At 41.0% G+C, this 16192-nt stretch overlaps 2 protein-coding genes and 1 long non-coding RNA gene across 5 annotated transcripts; 1 reads left to right on the top strand and 2 right to left on the bottom strand.

Annotated features, from left to right (window-relative positions):
* Positions 1-1393: 1393 nt before the first annotated feature.
* Positions 1394-8481, bottom strand: LOC135250237 (GTP-binding protein SAR1b-like). 3 transcript variants are annotated; one of them, XM_064326327.1, is made up of 7 exons: positions 8415-8481; positions 4340-4415; positions 3994-4113; positions 3526-3591; positions 3320-3423; positions 2488-2619; positions 1394-2063 (listed from the first exon to the last, which is right to left on the bottom strand). In XM_064326327.1, exons 2-7 carry the CDS (start codon positions 4395-4397, stop codon positions 1947-1949), a joined length of 597 nt encoding a protein of 198 aa, XP_064182397.1. In that variant the 5' UTR covers positions 4398-4415; positions 8415-8481; the 3' UTR covers positions 1394-1946. The 3 variants fall into 3 exon arrangements, with proteins under 3 accessions (XP_064182397.1, XP_064182395.1, XP_064182398.1); XM_064326325.1 differs by lacking the exon at positions 8415-8481 and adding an exon at positions 7281-7458; XM_064326328.1 differs by lacking the exon at positions 8415-8481 and adding an exon at positions 7089-7113.
* A 243-nt stretch (positions 8482-8724) lies between these two features.
* On the bottom strand, positions 8725-15605 carry si:dkey-171c9.3 (uncharacterized). The gene is made up of 4 exons (XM_064326320.1): positions 15480-15605; positions 12149-12244; positions 9547-11517; positions 8725-9277 (listed from the first exon to the last, which is right to left on the bottom strand). Exons 1-4 carry the CDS (start codon positions 15480-15482, stop codon positions 9101-9103), a joined length of 2247 nt encoding a protein of 748 aa, XP_064182390.1. The 5' UTR covers positions 15483-15605; the 3' UTR covers positions 8725-9100.
* Positions 11582-15592, top strand: LOC135250240 (uncharacterized). Its single transcript, XR_010328886.1, has 4 exons — positions 11582-12140; positions 13124-13247; positions 13945-14042; positions 15497-15592. It is a non-coding gene; the product is annotated as an uncharacterized LOC135250240 (long non-coding RNA).
* Positions 15606-16192: the final 587 nt, after the last annotated feature.

Below are 16192 nucleotides of genomic sequence, written 5' to 3'. Positions count from 1 at the left end.
CACTCCTCCAGGTAAGCAGCTAGTAAAGCACATTATTGTAGCTTGGTCAAACTGTGGTATCGTAAATCTATTGTTGGATCCCGGATCCTTTCCCTGGTACCCATGTACAATGGTGAAGAAATTAGACAAACCTGGTAAGTACCTGAAGTTTTGACACAACCCAGGAATTCCCCAAAAAGGCCAGCATTAGTTACAAATATTAACTGCACATTATGTAATTTTGCAACTTGAATCCAAAACTTATATGAGCTTCATCAAACACTCAAATGGAATAAATTGTCCTCCCCACCCAACAGTAAAGTCATCAACCAGAAGACACTTCATATTTGGTACACATACCAAATTCCTACAGGACGTCTAGAATTTAGGGATGCCCCGAACATAAAAAATGTACATTTAAAAATATTTCTTCTCATACAATGTTTTGTTATATAATGAATATATGTGTTTAGAATTCATTACATCTCACTGAGATTCTGCCAAAGCCTGTATCAGATTACCTTAGATGCTGGTTGCATTCAGCCAAGCTCCAGTGTGACTGGGTTATAAACATACTACTGGCACACAAGTTGCTCAGTCTGTCCTCAGATCTTTCTAGAAAGTGACAACATAGGGTTTGCCATCTTTTTCCAGTCATTTGCCATTTTTGGAACCATTCGCTCACGCCGATGGATGAATGCCGTTATAAGACCCATACAGATATAAGGTTGTGCTCACCATGACACATTCCATTACATCCTTTATCTTTATAATGTTCTTATGCAATAACATTATTCAGCACATTTATGCTCAATGCCATTAATGTGAATGATAAACATTTAGCTTGTCAGTTAATACAAATTTATATTTGTACAGAGGGTTCCTGTAGTATTCACAGTTCCAAATTTTAAGACCACAAGCACCTTGAATTTTTGAAAATAGAGCTCAAAAACCTGTGGGAACCCTATATGTAAAGTACGTTTAAAACGGCTTGCTGTTGCAATTAAAATGCCCGATAATAAATTAGCGGTAGGACAGCTACCTTGGTGTACCTATTCTGTAAGTGAGTGGCCCGTTATGGAGGTTTGTAGTGGAAGAACCTTCCCAGATATTGTGCTAATGTGCCCATATATCCAGGCCAGCCACCTCAGTTCAGTCAAATTTACTCAAGCAACTTGACCCTTATTAAGCCCAAGTCCTGGGCATATAGATCATAGATTAGTGGTCTGGTGATTTATCTGGAGTTTGAAACTGCTAATTATACTGCATTCGACACAAGTGGTCTTTACTTTCGAGTCCTTCCCTTTATTTAAATTAATTCTTACACCCCCACCCCATCCCTTGATGGCAACTGATTTTTTTTTTTCCCCTTTGCTGTACACGCTTCAAAAAATGTCCATTAAAATGAACACAGTTAGCATGGAAAGCAGTCTGTATTTAAAAAGCTTCACGCTCCGTTTGAACATACAGAACAATAAACTGTGACCCACCGTTTTAATGGCATCAAATGCGGAACAATTAATAAGAGTGCAGATATGGTGGAGGGATTAAGGCATCTTTCACAGTTACCAAAGGTGTGGTCACATGTTCAAGTTTTATTGAAACCAAGTTATTAAAAAAGGAAAAAAAGAAAATCCAAGTAGGTGATTTTAAATACTATTTGCATGTGTGCATGTAGTCTCTGGTTTAAAAAAGTGCATTTGGATGGTCTTTAACGCTGCTCAAAGAGGCGCTAGGAAGCTAGTGCCGAGAGTCCTCCAGTTATGTACAGATTCTCACGCTTACAAATTTTTTGGTGGGAGGGGAAAAGAACAAAATTTCAGAAGTTGTTGATTTTTTTCTCATCAAGAGTAGATGCATTTTTCTAGGAAACGGAATGTGAAGATTATGTCCAGATGTTTAGCCGATGGAGTCTTGGGGTGAGAGGTCGAGGCTGTGGATGTTTTTGAGAGACGTGAGACTCAAGACTACTCGATGTACTGTGACAGCCAGCGGAAACCCTCTCCATAGCCCTGCTTCTTCAGCACGCTGCACATGAACACCTCCAGCGGCCTCGAGTTCAGCTCCTTCAGGGGCACGTTACCCTGGAAATAGAGGGATGCGATTGGACAACTCTTATTTTACCCTGAAAATAGACAGATTTCACTAGATCTCTCACGTTTCCCAGCAATTACAGGGATGTAACAGGATTTATAATGTCATGCTTGAAAGAGAGGAATACACCTGGATTTCACGTGTTACCCTGAAAATGAAGGGATGTAATTGGACAGCTCTCATATTGCCCTTGAAATAGAGTGATGTGACTGGATATCTCTCAAGTATCCAATTATACAGCTGGATGTATACTGAAGCAATGCAGGTTAAGCACCTTGCTCAAGGGTACAACGGCAGTGTCCTACCGGGGAATCAAACCTGTGACCTTTAGGAACTCCTTACCCATTATACTACACTGCCGCCCCAGATCAGATGTTTTCTGCAGAGAAATGACAAAGTTTGAGGTTGTCTCACCTTTCCTGTGGTCTGACCATACAGTCCAAATATCTCCCTCAGTCGCTCTTCACTGACGGCTTCCTGTCTGTCAATCTTGTTACCGAGGATGAGGATAGGCACGTTTCCAATGGTGTCGTCTGTCATGAGTGCCTGTCAATCACAGTACAATTCATACCAACATCTTAATTAAACAATATTTCAAAAGTTTTTGTTGAAGGAAATATGACAAAGGGAAATCAATATTTTATCTGGTCACCTTAGTGGCAATTCACATTTCCATATGGGTAATTATAGAAATCTCAATACAATATTTTAAGCATCATTGATTTGTGAGATATTATCTGAGAGGTCTATAATTATTTATGAATAAATATCTACAAATCTGTCTTGGGAATGTTAATTTCCATGACTAGAATGTGACTGACATTGTGATTATTTCAATCAACAATAAGATACTCGGGGACATTTTTTGTAGACTATTATATCATGAAAAAGACGTCTGTAGGACGGAGTGTGGCGCAGTGGGTAAGGAACTGCGCTTGTAACCGAAAGGTCGCAGGTTCGAATCCCGGGTAAGGACACTGCCGTTGTACCCTTGAGCAAGGTACTTAACCTGCATTGCTTCAGTATATATCCAGCTGTATAAATGGATACAATGTAAAGTGCTAAGTAAAAGTTGTGTAAGTCGCTCTGGATAAGAGCGTCTGCTAAATGCCTGTAATGTAATGTAATGTAATGTCTATGGTTAAATCAAAAACCAACATCAAAATGCAGGCTGCACCACACTACAGAATATCACACAGTTTGAGTTGGTTATACAGTTCTTCTCACTGAATCGGGAGACACTCACGTCCAGCTCCGCCTTGGACTCGAGCAGTCTGGTTGGGTCTGCGCAGTCCACCAGGAACACAATTGCATTAATAGCAGGGAGGTAGCTTTTCCAGACTCGACGAGCTGAACACAGAGGAGACCGGGGGTTAGGGCACGGCTCAGAGCATGGCTACAGATGGCAGATGGTGGACCAAGGCAAATGGGGGGGGGGGGGGGTGAGCATACCTTGTGCATGACCCCCCAGGTCAAAGGTTGTGAAGGTCATTCCAGCAATGGTCAACTCCTCAGAGGCTGAAATGGAGCATTTTGGATCAGTTCTCTTAAGGAAATCTTGCCATACAATTCATTCTCTGAATGTGACATTATGCAGTTACAGGTTAAAATGGCCTTAAATGATGAAGCAGATATTCTAATCAGTCCAGCTCTTGGTGCTGCTGCCACACGCTTGGCTTTAGTATGTGCTGGTGTGTATGAGGGAGAGAGCACAAAATTAGGCATCAGAGTATAGCTGATGTGAAACAGCGCCAACCTTCTATGAGCTCGCCCATCACCAAACGAGCTGTTCCACTCTCATGCGGTTAGACAGGACAAACCTGCACTGTGACATATACTTATTACTGAATAGCATTAATGACCAAGTTATTCCATATCGCATTCCCATTGTATTATTTCAGAACACCTTCATTCACTTACTTGGGTGTAAAGTAGGCACATGCTGTCCCAGTCGATCATCTTTGAGCATGTGCAGAAGGGTAGTCTTGCCAGCATTGTCCAACCCAAGGAACACTAACTTGCCGGATTTCTTGTACAGTCCTGAGATACAGGAAAGGGATTCAGTACAAACCTCACCCAAACAAAGGCCACTGGTCAGAAATATTTAATTAAGAAAAATTACAATAGCATCAAACAGGTGGGGACACATATTTAGGTGAGCGACCCCTCCTTTAGTGCAAAGCATTAAGATTAGAAATGTGCTATGTAAATACAATCCATTAAGATACTACATATTCACCATTACATATGAAATCTAAGAACTTACCTAAAAACTGTAATACGCTACTGAAACCGCTGTAAATAAAGTCAAATATGAAGGACATATCCGGATATTGGCAAACCTGCAAGCAAAAATCAGATAAAGCAACGGTCAGAGGTCACTGAACAGACAGTAACTAAGCTTTCAGCTCTGAGGCCTGCAAGTGATGCTTCTGGCGGTAAATATTTCTGTTAGCGACATCCAAGCAGGGAGAAACAGGAAATGAACAGGATGAGAAGTAATCAAGTCTGCACAAACATAAAACCGGATTCATGACATGGGAATCCACTAATTAACAACAACAATCAGGAAAACAGTGCCCTCCTGCTTCTCCCTTCCACGTGAAACCCTGAGAAACAGCTCAATTACAGTCAAAACAGCCCATGGCTGCGAAGATGCCTCATCTTCCAGTGACTTCAGGCTGAACCCTATTCCTCTTCTTAAAGCATTTTGTATGAGGAGATGACTATTCCAGAGGGTCCATGAATTAACTAGTCCAGGACCCCAGATTGTCAGATCGCGATAGGTCTCAAGTCACAAGACTCAACTTTCTGTCTGCCATCTGCATGGTAGTAGACAGTGTTCAGATTCTCAGAGGGCAGTCTGCAGAAGAGCGACATATTTGACGTACCCCCACTCTTGCCATTCGACCACTTACTTTTGCTTCACAATTTAAATCAGTTGATACCAAGCAACATCATTACATTACATTTTTTATTTGCATTAAAAAATGTTACATTACATTTCAAAAATAAAACATTCCCCGCTGAGCTAGCATGTGCAGTAAGCTATGACTTTCGGTCAGCCAAAGATTCATTAGAGTCTCTATTTCCATGCAGGCGTGATGGACGCAGGTGCAACCCTGTTTGCACAAGAATCTGGATTTTCTGGTTTGAACTGCCGCCTCCGCTCTGCATGTGCGCCTTTACTGAGATGACGTGATTACTTTAGGCAAAAATGGGTCACATCCCCAAAATGGTAGCCATTCATTCTGATGAATTTCAAGGCTTTCACAAGTCTTATAGCAGAAACAAACAGGAGGCTGGCATGTAAGACTAGGAATCAATAGACTGACACTGCCACAAGTGCTCACAGTGTCAGTCAGAGGTCTCTACTGTCTAAGAACGATGCCTTTACATCCCTAGCACGGCCTACATTATCCTAGTTAACAAGGCAATGCTTTCATTGCATACATACACGGCTGAATGTAAAGACAACAAGTAAAGATTAAAATATGTACATAGCTTAGGCCTACTTAGGCTGATCGCAAACTGCAGATTACAAGCTACCATCCCTGAGGCTGCACGTGCACAAGGACTTGGACCTAATCTTATGTTTCTTATGAAAATCTGCCCCATATCTCGCTCTCAATTCTGCAATGTATGATAAGGGCAATGTCCGCTGGAAAAATTATCTTTCAAGTGAAGTTGAACTTTTTGCACAGAACATGAAGTTCAGAGCAATGTTCACTTGAGCAGAGAGGCACTACAGAAACTCAGATCTCACCCACGACATCGCCAACACTAATTCATTTGCCTGCCGGTATCATTCATGGTAAAAAAGGGAATTAGTTCATAAACCATGAAATGTATGCATGAACATTTATTCAGCCATTTCTCTTCTTCCAACATGCAAATAAGTGCTCACTAAGAGGGTCGGTACAAACTGAATATTCTGTAAGAAACAATGGTGATTAAACAGACTTTAAACAAAAACAAATGTTATAATTAATAATAATCTTATTATTATTCTTATCCTCTACCACTACAATCAATAATAATAATAACAATAATAATAATACTTTTCACACATTTATTATGTAAACGGCCTACGAGATAGAGATGAATCAACAGCTGTCTTGGATTAGCTGATGGTGACGCAATTCCCACAGCTGTACAGTTTTATCTTTACAGTCTCAACAATTGACAAATTGCCAATGCAAAACTGATTTTCCGATATTAAATCACTACAACCTTGAACTTTCCAGTATGACGCCTGGAAGTGTTCGCATTATCTTGGAACATGAAATGTAATTCACAATCTGTTGTCAGCTTTATTAGGGGTTCATCATGTAGCCATAGACACCGTGCTAATGGTAAATATCCAATATAGGTAAGCGTAACCACACATCAAGAAACAACATTTTAAACTCGCAAAGACAAGTAAAGTTATATTAGTTTCAAGTCTTGACACAGAAGTTATCGGTTCCGGGATAACGTACCAACAATCTTACTTATCGATATTAGCCTGCAGCTACCAGTTCCCATCCTAGTCACTTTTGACAGACTTGTACGTTACAGTGTCAGTAATCAGCAGGCCAAAAATCCCAATCAAGACCGAAAGAGCTAGCCAGCAAGCTCACCGCATAATCCATGTAACGTTAGCTAATTTAGCTAGCTACACAAAATGGAAAATCAACAGTAACTCATGAAACACGGGGCAAAATAAACTGCCGAGAGTTTTCAAAGACAATCTAGTACTATCCTACGCTATTGCTAGTAGTTACCGAATGAATTTTTCATATATAGGGACGTTAAAGCGTTAAATGGCCTGCCGAATTGGAGAACCTAGCTAGATCTAGCTCAGCTGTTTGGCTAGCCATTTCATTAAAACATAAACGACCACAAAAATGCACGCAGTAGATAACTACCTAACGCTATCCAGCTAGTTCATTTACCGGACTGGATAGTAGATAGCTGGTTAGCAAGCCAGTTAGCTGACTGGTAAATCTCTAGTGCAAGATTATGCAATTTACCTTTTGCCTTCGCCCATCACACTAAATCTACGTGTCAGTCTGAATCTAGCGAACATACGGCGCCTGTAACAGTCACCGGACCGGATTTTTCCTTCAGTAATGACGTTAGCCTGTTAGCTAGCAACATACCCATTCCGTATTACCTGGGCAGTTAACAGCAGTTCTCGATGACATAATACACATAGAACTCACCTGTAATGTTGTGCTAGATACTAAATAAAGTGATGTTTAATCCTCACACAGCGCCAAGCAATTTCCTTTCCCGCCGTATGCCACCTCTAGCGTCTGTGTTTTGTAGCTAATTCTTGAACCCACGACACAGGGCTATGGCCGCCACCAGTTTCCACGTCCACATGACAGTTTCCTGTCTGTGTTTCACAATAACCAATCCGATTAAGAAACAATTTAAACCCACATGTATCACTGAAAACAGTGCGAAATCTTATCTCAGGAAAGATTTATCGCGTCAGTCAGAAAACAACAGGCACTAACCGTGACTTTTGTTCTAAAAAACGTATAAATAAATATGAATGTGCATGTCAATTATGCGCTTCTGCAAAACCACAAGCAAATCTGGTTAAAAACCAATCGTGAAATTAGTTTTTGTCAGTTTGTAACTAATATAAATTATTTGGCCATAGAAGCATAACATGGGGCTTCTATTCTAAGCAATTACTTTTGTTTAGTTTTCTATAATAATAATAATAATAATATAACTTTATTAAATAGCACCTTTCATACAGCAGTATGAAAGGTGAACAGTTCATATAGCAACTATGACTAGCTAGCTAGGCATCCAAAACGTAGATGACCTGATATCATGTATCTGAATGTTATACGAAGCTTGTGAGATTCACTGGCAACCGTGTGGCAACATTCGAACAATAGTCTTGACCTTTCTCGAATGGTGGGCAACTTTGTTGCTAATCTGAAATTATATCGCGTCACAATTAAGAGTTTCCACCAGCCTGGTTTTCACACGGACAAACGGGTATTTAGCCGATTTGTGCTGCGGTGGAAAATCGAGGTTCAGAAAGTAAAAGACATCCCCAGCAATTTTGTTCCAGTCACATGCCTTTGCTAATTACAACATTCAGCAAGAGGTAGAACTATTTCGCGAAATTAGCTGTGCTAATGGGTGGGGAAAAAACATAGCAGGACTTTCACTTTTTTTTTTTGTTTGTTTTTTTTGTTTGTTTAGGACTTTACTTTCTGATCCCTGGACTTTCCAGCTCTGAAATATATAGGTCTACATTAAATTGTACACATGAGCAGGAACTTGCTAACAGTTGGCATAACTTACAAACAGTTGCCCATAAAACTTACTAACAGTTGGCAATCATCTCATACATCTGGGCTATGTGCGAAAACAAAAATCTGCACGTGTCATTAATCCTATATTGGTTTTTCTTAGGAACATTTTTAAAAACAAAAGTAAGAATAATTCAAGAAAAGTTTAGTGAATGAGGCCCATGCTTTTACATATGGAATTAGGCCAAATATTCGGACTTTTGGGTGTTTGGGGTTTGATCTCTGTATTAGAAAGGTTCATATGTAATTGATAGGATATTAGATTGCATATATCTAATATATTTGTTGCTTTTCATTTTATTAGTCCAAAAAAGAGAACACATGGTAGAATGTGGGTGGTATCACCCAATTACAGTACCTTTATTTAAAAAATAAATAAATAAAAGAAATTCCTTCTGTGTACATACAAAAAGGGAATTCATAATTATTGTGAGAAAATTAATCACATTATTCATTTTTGGTCATATTTTATTCCAATCGCGATGACTCAGAAAGATTAAACAGTAGAAAAAATGACTTCTTACAGAATTACAATAGGCTACATGTACGCACACTTATTATATTGCTGCCTCCTCTATCAAAAACAAGTTAGAATGTAATCAAACAAAGCATGACCATCTCATGAAGGAAATGCTCTTTACAGCGTGTCCACATGGTGTTTGGTTATGTCAGAGAGCAGAGTACGTTGTCTTAACTGTTCCTCAGCCGGTCATTTCCCCCACCAGTTTCTCCTGTAGGTACTTCAACAGGGAAGCATCATTCAGGCTGCGTCCACTGCTGGGAAAATTGTCTTCCAATTTACAATATTGCCATAGTGATGTCATCAGATCCCCCACTGTCCAGCCAACCTGCCGAGCTATGTTGCCCAGCATGGAAAACTAGGCCGCAAAACAACAAGTGTGAGGGTCATTGGTCATGTTAACATTCTTTAGCATTCAGTGACATGAGATGTTACCTAATGCTAATGTCATAAATCTCAAAAAAAATCTAGCAGTGTATGCTCTTTTTATAATTACTTTCTAACAGATCTACAGATCAGCATTTCACACTTAAAGTGAGGTGCAATCCATTTCCATTTAAGCTGGTTTTTTAATTGCAAAGAAGATGTAGGAAACAAACGTCTATATAAAACGTCTTCATTACATACCTCGGTCTGAAGCTGTACATCTTGCACTGCAAGTTTCAAAGTGGGGCTCCCCAAATTGGAGGCCGTTGCCCACAGAAGAATCCCCTGCAGCTCCTGTACTCCCAGACATGCACAGTTGTCCAGAATAGCCCTGACCTCTGACCCCAAGGGGTTTCCAAGCCTCAGGTCTTGGCCTGCACTTGCTGCTGTGAGACCCATGTTCAGCCTCATGGCTTCCTGCACAGAGTCCCTGACTACGGCTTCCACTAAGGAGGTGGCATAAGCGTGTTCAATCATACCTGGTTGGGAATATATGCTGGCCATTGCCCCTAATCTACCGTTGTTAGGGTTACAGCTTTCCTCTGGGCTCCTCCACCTGACACTTTGCTGCTGTGCTGCTGTAATGACAGCCTCGGCCACAATGCCGCTGCATAGTTCCTCTGCCATCTCCTGAACCTGGCAGTACCCAAGATCGGGTGCTCCCAGCTCTGCCAGGGCCTGCACCAGGGTGTCAGCAGTCAACTGTCCAGCGAAAGAGCACAGGTCCTCTGTCCCAGAGACATGGGGTACCTGGTTCTTGCTCTGTGATTGAGACTTTAGGGCCAGGCTGGACTCAGGAGGAATGATGTCCTCAAGGCTATGTCCTACAGCTACATCTGACTGCATTGCTGAGTACAGTGAGTTTGCTGGCCATTTCTCTGCCATATTCTGGCCCTGCACCGGAGGTCTGCTCTCCACCCACCCTGTTTTCTCCTCTTTCATCAGCTCCAGGAGGGAGGCTCTCATGACCTCATTGGCCCATTGTTCAGCTGCAAACTGAAGCCATTTGCCAGGGTTTGTTCTTGTGATCTGGCCCACAATGTGTGCTGCACAGCTGGTGGTGGCCGAGCCGATGATATTTGCTGAGAGTTGGGTGGCATAGGCCAAAAGCCTGGGGATTTCCTGTGGACATCTTTCTGCACTGTGTGCTCCATCTGTCCATTCCTCCTCCACACCCAGCCCCCCTCTCTCTGAGCACTCCAGGGACAGTGAGCGCATCAGCCGGGCCACAAACTCTGCCCTGTCATCCCTGAGGCCCAAACTGTTCACCTCGGAGATGCAGGGCAGGTGTTTTGGGGTGGGAGGTGGGGGCGAGGGCAGGAACTCCTTTGCTAGGCTGCCCTTCAACTTCCTATTGAAGCTGCCATGGCTTCTGATCATCTCAGGCAGGAGGGGAGTGGTTGGGGGAGCATCAGGGTAGTCCAGGGAGCCCTTGCTGGGAAGGCCTGTTGGAGACAGTATGGAGCAGGAGGTCCCATAATTGGGAAAAGAACCCAGGAAGCACCTCTCCCCTGACCTGTCTTCCATCTTGGCTTCCTGGCCACCAGCACTGCTTGAGAACCACTCCTTGCTGGAAGACCTGGATTTAAAGTTAGACCGATGTGGCACACTTTCATCACACAGTTCCATGTCTGCATCCACCTCACTGTGATTTTCTAGGTGTGTGCAGCAGGAGAGGGACCCCTGCTCCAGCCTACAGCCTGCCCTCCATCCGCCAAAGACCTCCGCTGACCGCCCTGTTGGATCTGGCGCTGATTTGGACCTGTGCCGAGGTCTCTGTGATCCCCTCTGTCCCGCCACCTCCTCCAACACCGATTTTAGGATTGTACAGCTGAGCCCCTCTGGACCTCCTGAGGGCCCGCAGTTGAGGGCTTCCCTCTGGCCCATCTCTGCAGGGTCGGTTCCCCTAGAGACACGATCACACCCGTCATTCTGTTCTGTCCCCCACTGACCTCTGGCTGACTGCAGGATGTCTCCAGCCAAGGAGTGGGCAAACCTATGAATGGGTTCTATGGGCTGCTGGTTTATTCCCGCTTTCCTTTCCCCTGCGATACAGCCCCTCTGAGCCTGCCTGAGAGCCTGGGTGTACGCCTCCAGTGAGTTCAGAACAGATGATCTTTGGTAGGCAGGCAGGGGGAAGGAGGAGCTGTTGAAAACGGCATCCCTTAAATCCTGTAAAACATTAGAAGTGGATAAGTTAGTTCTGTTAATAATAATAATAATAATAATAATAATAATAATAATAATTAGGACCACTTTACACACTGGATGCTCAAAGCTATTTCCAAAAAAGAAAATGAAAGGGTACGCGAGAGAACATTAATTAGTAAATTCTACCTTAGAGTTGTATTTAAACCATGTCTATAAACATACATGTCTTAAGTTTTACGCTACTGCATGCTATTCTACTAAATCATTTCATTGTGTGGTACTAACCAGAACAATGGCATGCATGAAGGCTCAAAGGCCTCCATTATGGATTATTATATTTTTTGGGACTGAACCCAATTATGGCATTCAGCTTTATTGTTCAGCCTCACCCTTTTCCAAAAATTAAAGCATATTAGTCAAGTGCAGGCCAAAAGGTTCCTGTCACAATTGTAGGGAGAAAAGCAAGTCTGCGTTTTCGCATTGCAGTCTCGTTGCTCTCTTGAACAGGCCCTGTCAATGTCACACTAATTTTAGGACATTTCCTCTGTCCTTAGTGACAGCTGTCACCACGACATTTGCTTCTTGCTCCTGCGATACTTTTTCACCCCCTTGAGTCAGCTTGGGGAAATGACAGGAGGTAACAGGTGCGTACCTTCTCCTCTTCAGGCTGCTCCACTGTGCCAGGCCTCAGTTCACACAGTCTCACGCTGCTGTGGAGCCACTCGTTAGCAAGGACCATCTCATCACACTGAAAAACACGGTCCGTACATCCTCACAAATGTAAAAAAACATCTCTGTCTACCTGCTGCAACAAATGCAACTCATGCAGAGGGTGAGGCAGGAATCTGTTACAGAAAACCACAGCTTTTCAAAAAGCCACAGTCAATCACCAGATGGTCTGAGCAGTCGGTGTGTGGTTCAAGATACCATGTGACAAACAGGAAGGAAAGTTACTTTTGGTTTTATGGGGGTGAACTTCCTGTACAAGAAGGCATTGGTATCATTCTCAGTGATCAAGATGTCACAATGTTGTATGGTCATTCACAGAGTGCATTTCACAGCTTACAGGGAAAGAACAAACTATTGGAAGTGAGGATAATATATGTAATTGTATACATGAAATTGAGACAATTTATATATCTGACTTTGAAATGCCAAAACTGATTGGTTGCTGCACAACATTGTGCTTTGCATTTTAGGACACATGACTGGTTCGAGGCCAGAATTCTGTGTTCTAGTATTAACACGCGTACAATTTCTTCTATATGTGTTCTCCTGCACATAATGTTGAGTGTTCATTCCCTCCAATTTTTGAAAGTTTATTACTTGTAGAATATGTATGTGTATAGTACTCGCATAGGTGTGGTTTTGGTATGAACTCTGACAGTGTCCAACCATTGTGTGATGTTGTGCACTTTGCAATTTGTCATCAAACAATGAAACCGTGGACAAAATGTTTAGATGTGATACGTACTTGCATACGTCAAACAATTGCTTCTCCAATAGTTTGGATGGTCTGTATCGTCCATAAAGATGCTTGAAACGGTTGTCAGTGTCAATTTAAGTGGCAATGCATAAGTCAATAAAACTAACACATACCTCTTGTATATTTTCTCCAATTGTACAGATTTCTTTGTTGAAAAGGTGAAGTGGCAAAGAGCATGAATGGTGGAGAGAAATCTAGCTGTGTGTTGCATATGAAGACTGCAATATGAGGCTGTGGACCGTCTATTTGAAAAGTACTTCTCAGTGTGGGTACTGGCAGCATGACAGGAAATGCATTCAGTTTACTTTCAGTGAGAATGTAACTGAAGCTCAAACTTGCCAGCTCCTGAAGAGGATCAATTCATATGCTTATAATACATATAATTTACAGTAACAAAAACCTCAAAACCTCCTGTGCTATTTTGGACTTGTGGCAAAAGAGCATTTCTTTCATTTCCTTTCAGTTAATAATATTACTTGTTGGTTTGAGTAGCAGTTAGATTTTTCTTGATTTGCTTTTCATATCATTGGAAGCAATAGTCCCCTCTAGACACAGAACCATTGAGTTATTCTATCATCATTTGAATCAAGGAATAGGCCATAATGTCTTCTGACATTCTAGAAAATTGTAACTGGATTATGGTGTGACCAATGGTGATGCTTATCGTGTTTCATGTGGGGAGTTACATTTCTCTAGATATGGTTATCTGGAATTTATGTGAGGCATTAATGTTCAATCTATTGAGACAAACATGGAGAGAAAGAATTCCCTATCTTATTTTTGTCATAAAGAAGACAAATAGCTTGCCTTCCTTGGCAGGTCAAATGGAACCTTATGATTCTGTTATCTATTGAGTCAATGCATACAAGTAACTTTATGGGGTCATATATTTGATGTGCTGGGGATACTGTCCATTATATTACGTGAAAATAATGACAAATGAACGGTTTCATATCTTTCAGCATTCAAACTGGGTTGTTCATCCTCTCTGTGTTGCACACGTGCAGCCACAAGGACATGTCCCGCAAACAGAAAATGTGCAGGAACCTTCTGGAAACTGGTAATCGCATACTACCTACAAAATCTTCAATTGAATTTGTGTTAATTCACTGTTTGTATTTATTCACTGTTAGAAGCCATTTATTTATTTATTTATTTATTTTGCTGAACATGTTTTGCTTTAACAAGTAAACGTAATTAATTAAACAAACTGTTTATGTTGAAAAGAAAAATCATTATAAACTACATTTAACTGTGACTCAGATAAGGACAAATTCAATTTATCTTTCCCACTCAAAATGAGTGGAGTCAGGTGCACTGACACCGAATCCACCACAGCCACAGTATATACATTTGGAAACTGGAGGATAAATCCGAAGAGAGACATGGCTCCTTTAAATGTAGGTTTGATAATGCTGAAGAAAAGGCCAGTAAGCCAACATTCATAAGAAACAAGAAAAAAAATGCATAGTTGGAGCCATATTTCATGTTTTGCTGGCATATTTCTCATTTTCTATCCATCTGGAATGAGTGGGCGAGTAGTGGCCGACATTTTCATTCATGCCCTTAGCAAATTTTAACTGGAGAAGATGTTATAGAGAATTCAAAGAATTGTGCTAAATGTATGAGATGAAACAATGTAATGTAAACGCACCACAGCAAAATTATGTATCTACACTTTTGCAGGTGCCAAATAGTTATGAGTACCTGCCAAGTTATAAATACCAAAATGAATAAATATTCCGATTAAAATGTAAGCAGGGTTTAGAAAAGCGAAACATTTGATGTGCAATAGAGGAGTGTGACAGACCATTAAGATGCTATAATGCACATTAGCCAAACGGAAAGTCACTGAACTGGAGGAAGGGAAGATCGCTATCTGAATGGCTTTGCATATCTGGTTCAGCTCTATAGAGTGTGTGTTGTGGGGGTGTTGGAAATTTCAACGTGCCATTTAATTCCTTCATAAACGATTTTCCTTTTAGGCCAAATGTGCGCCTCTGCATTTTAAATTTATGATTGGATTATTTCACTATGCATATTTGTTATATGTGTATCATACAGTAATTAAATCAGTAGTTTAAACTGATTATAATAGTTGAACTTCACATGTACTGTGTCAGTCGAACAGTATCACCTTAAGTTCATTTTATTATATTACACTTTGAAATGTATAAGAGTCCTTCAATAGGATTAAATCAGCAACAGTAACTACAAGGTAGTTACATTCTTAGTATCAACATGCCAAAAAGTGCTCTACACCACCACCCACAGCAATGTTCAGCAGTTCATCCCAAAAGAACAAAACTGTTTATGTACAGAACATGTATGAGTCCTGATCTTTCGCCAATAAAGAGCAGAACAATTCCTTTTATCAGGCTGAAAAGTAAACGGCTACAGTTCGACTTTTCAGCCTGTATTGTTTGATCATTTTTACCCAAAGACAAAAAGGACACCGGAAGAAAATTAAAGAAAAAAAAACTGCGATGTTACTCACCATTTTTCTCTGGGTAGCGGGGAGGTACTGTAACTAGCAGAGGAAATGAGAGGCTGCTGCAGTTTCTACAAACTCAGAGCTGATGAGGAACTGCGAGTGACGGAACCACGGTAACCATGAGAGAATTCACTTCCTGTTTAAAGAGTCTTCACAAAGTGCATGTACATTTGATGAGTTTCTAGATTGGTCTCTCATGTTGTGTTGAAGGTGGAGCTAAACTCACAGGATACTTGCATGAAAGAGCTTGAGTGGTCCCCTTTCTCAGATCAGAACAAAAATAGTCTATTGCTATGTTTGTGCTCATATACTGTCATGTACTGAATGGCTGGTTTAATAATCTTGAAACTTTCCGTACATGTAAAGGGACAACTAAACTATGAGCTTTAATTCAAATTAAAATATCCCTACTGACGGTAAGTACTTGTGTACACTACTTACAAAGTTATCTAACAAATGAGGAGGGGCCACGTGGTGAGAACGTACAGTACGATGGAAGAATTGAAGCATAAAATAGGTATTGTATGGCCCAACTATAATGATACAATGTGCTTGAGTATGCTTTATATTTTATTTCCAGCTTGTTGGATATATGTTAATTTATTTGTTTATGTGCATTATTTTCATATATGGTTCTTAGGATCTTGGTTCAGCAATAAGCTAATTAGAGTCCTTGGAAAGTAGCAAACAGACAGATGCAGGCAAGGCAGAATATA

This window comes from Anguilla rostrata, chromosome 3 (genome assembly GCF_018555375.3).
Source record: "Anguilla rostrata isolate EN2019 chromosome 3, ASM1855537v3, whole genome shotgun sequence".
NCBI classification, from domain to species: domain Eukaryota; kingdom Metazoa; phylum Chordata; class Actinopteri; order Anguilliformes; family Anguillidae; genus Anguilla; species Anguilla rostrata.
The sequence above is the reverse complement of the archived record's forward strand: the minus strand, read 5'-3'. Positions and strand labels throughout refer to the sequence as shown.

What these genes read in the sequence shown, in the direction of transcription:
- LOC135250237 (XM_064326327.1), bottom strand. Translation starts at nt 4,397, where the DNA reads ATGTCCTTCATATTTGACTTTATTTACAGCGGTTTCAGTAGCGTATTA. An exon ending in TGTGCCTACTTTACACCCAA is followed by an intron (nt 3,592 to 3,993) that starts GTAAGTGAATGA and finishes GCTCCATTTCAG; the next exon opens with CCTCTGAGGAGTTGACCATT. An exon ending in ATGGTCAGACCACAGGAAAG is followed by an intron (nt 2,064 to 2,487) that starts GTGAGACAACCT and finishes CTCTATTTCCAG; the next exon opens with GGTAACGTGCCCCTGAAGGA.
- si:dkey-171c9.3 (XM_064326320.1), bottom strand. An exon ending in AGCAGCCTGAAGAGGAGAAG is followed by an intron (nt 11,518 to 12,148) that starts GTACGCACCTGT and finishes AATGTTTTACAG; the next exon opens with GATTTAAGGGATGCCGTTTT. An exon ending in ATGTACAGCTTCAGACCGAG is followed by an intron (nt 9,278 to 9,546) that starts GTATGTAATGAA and finishes TTTGCGGCCTAG; the next exon opens with TTTTCCATGCTGGGCAACAT.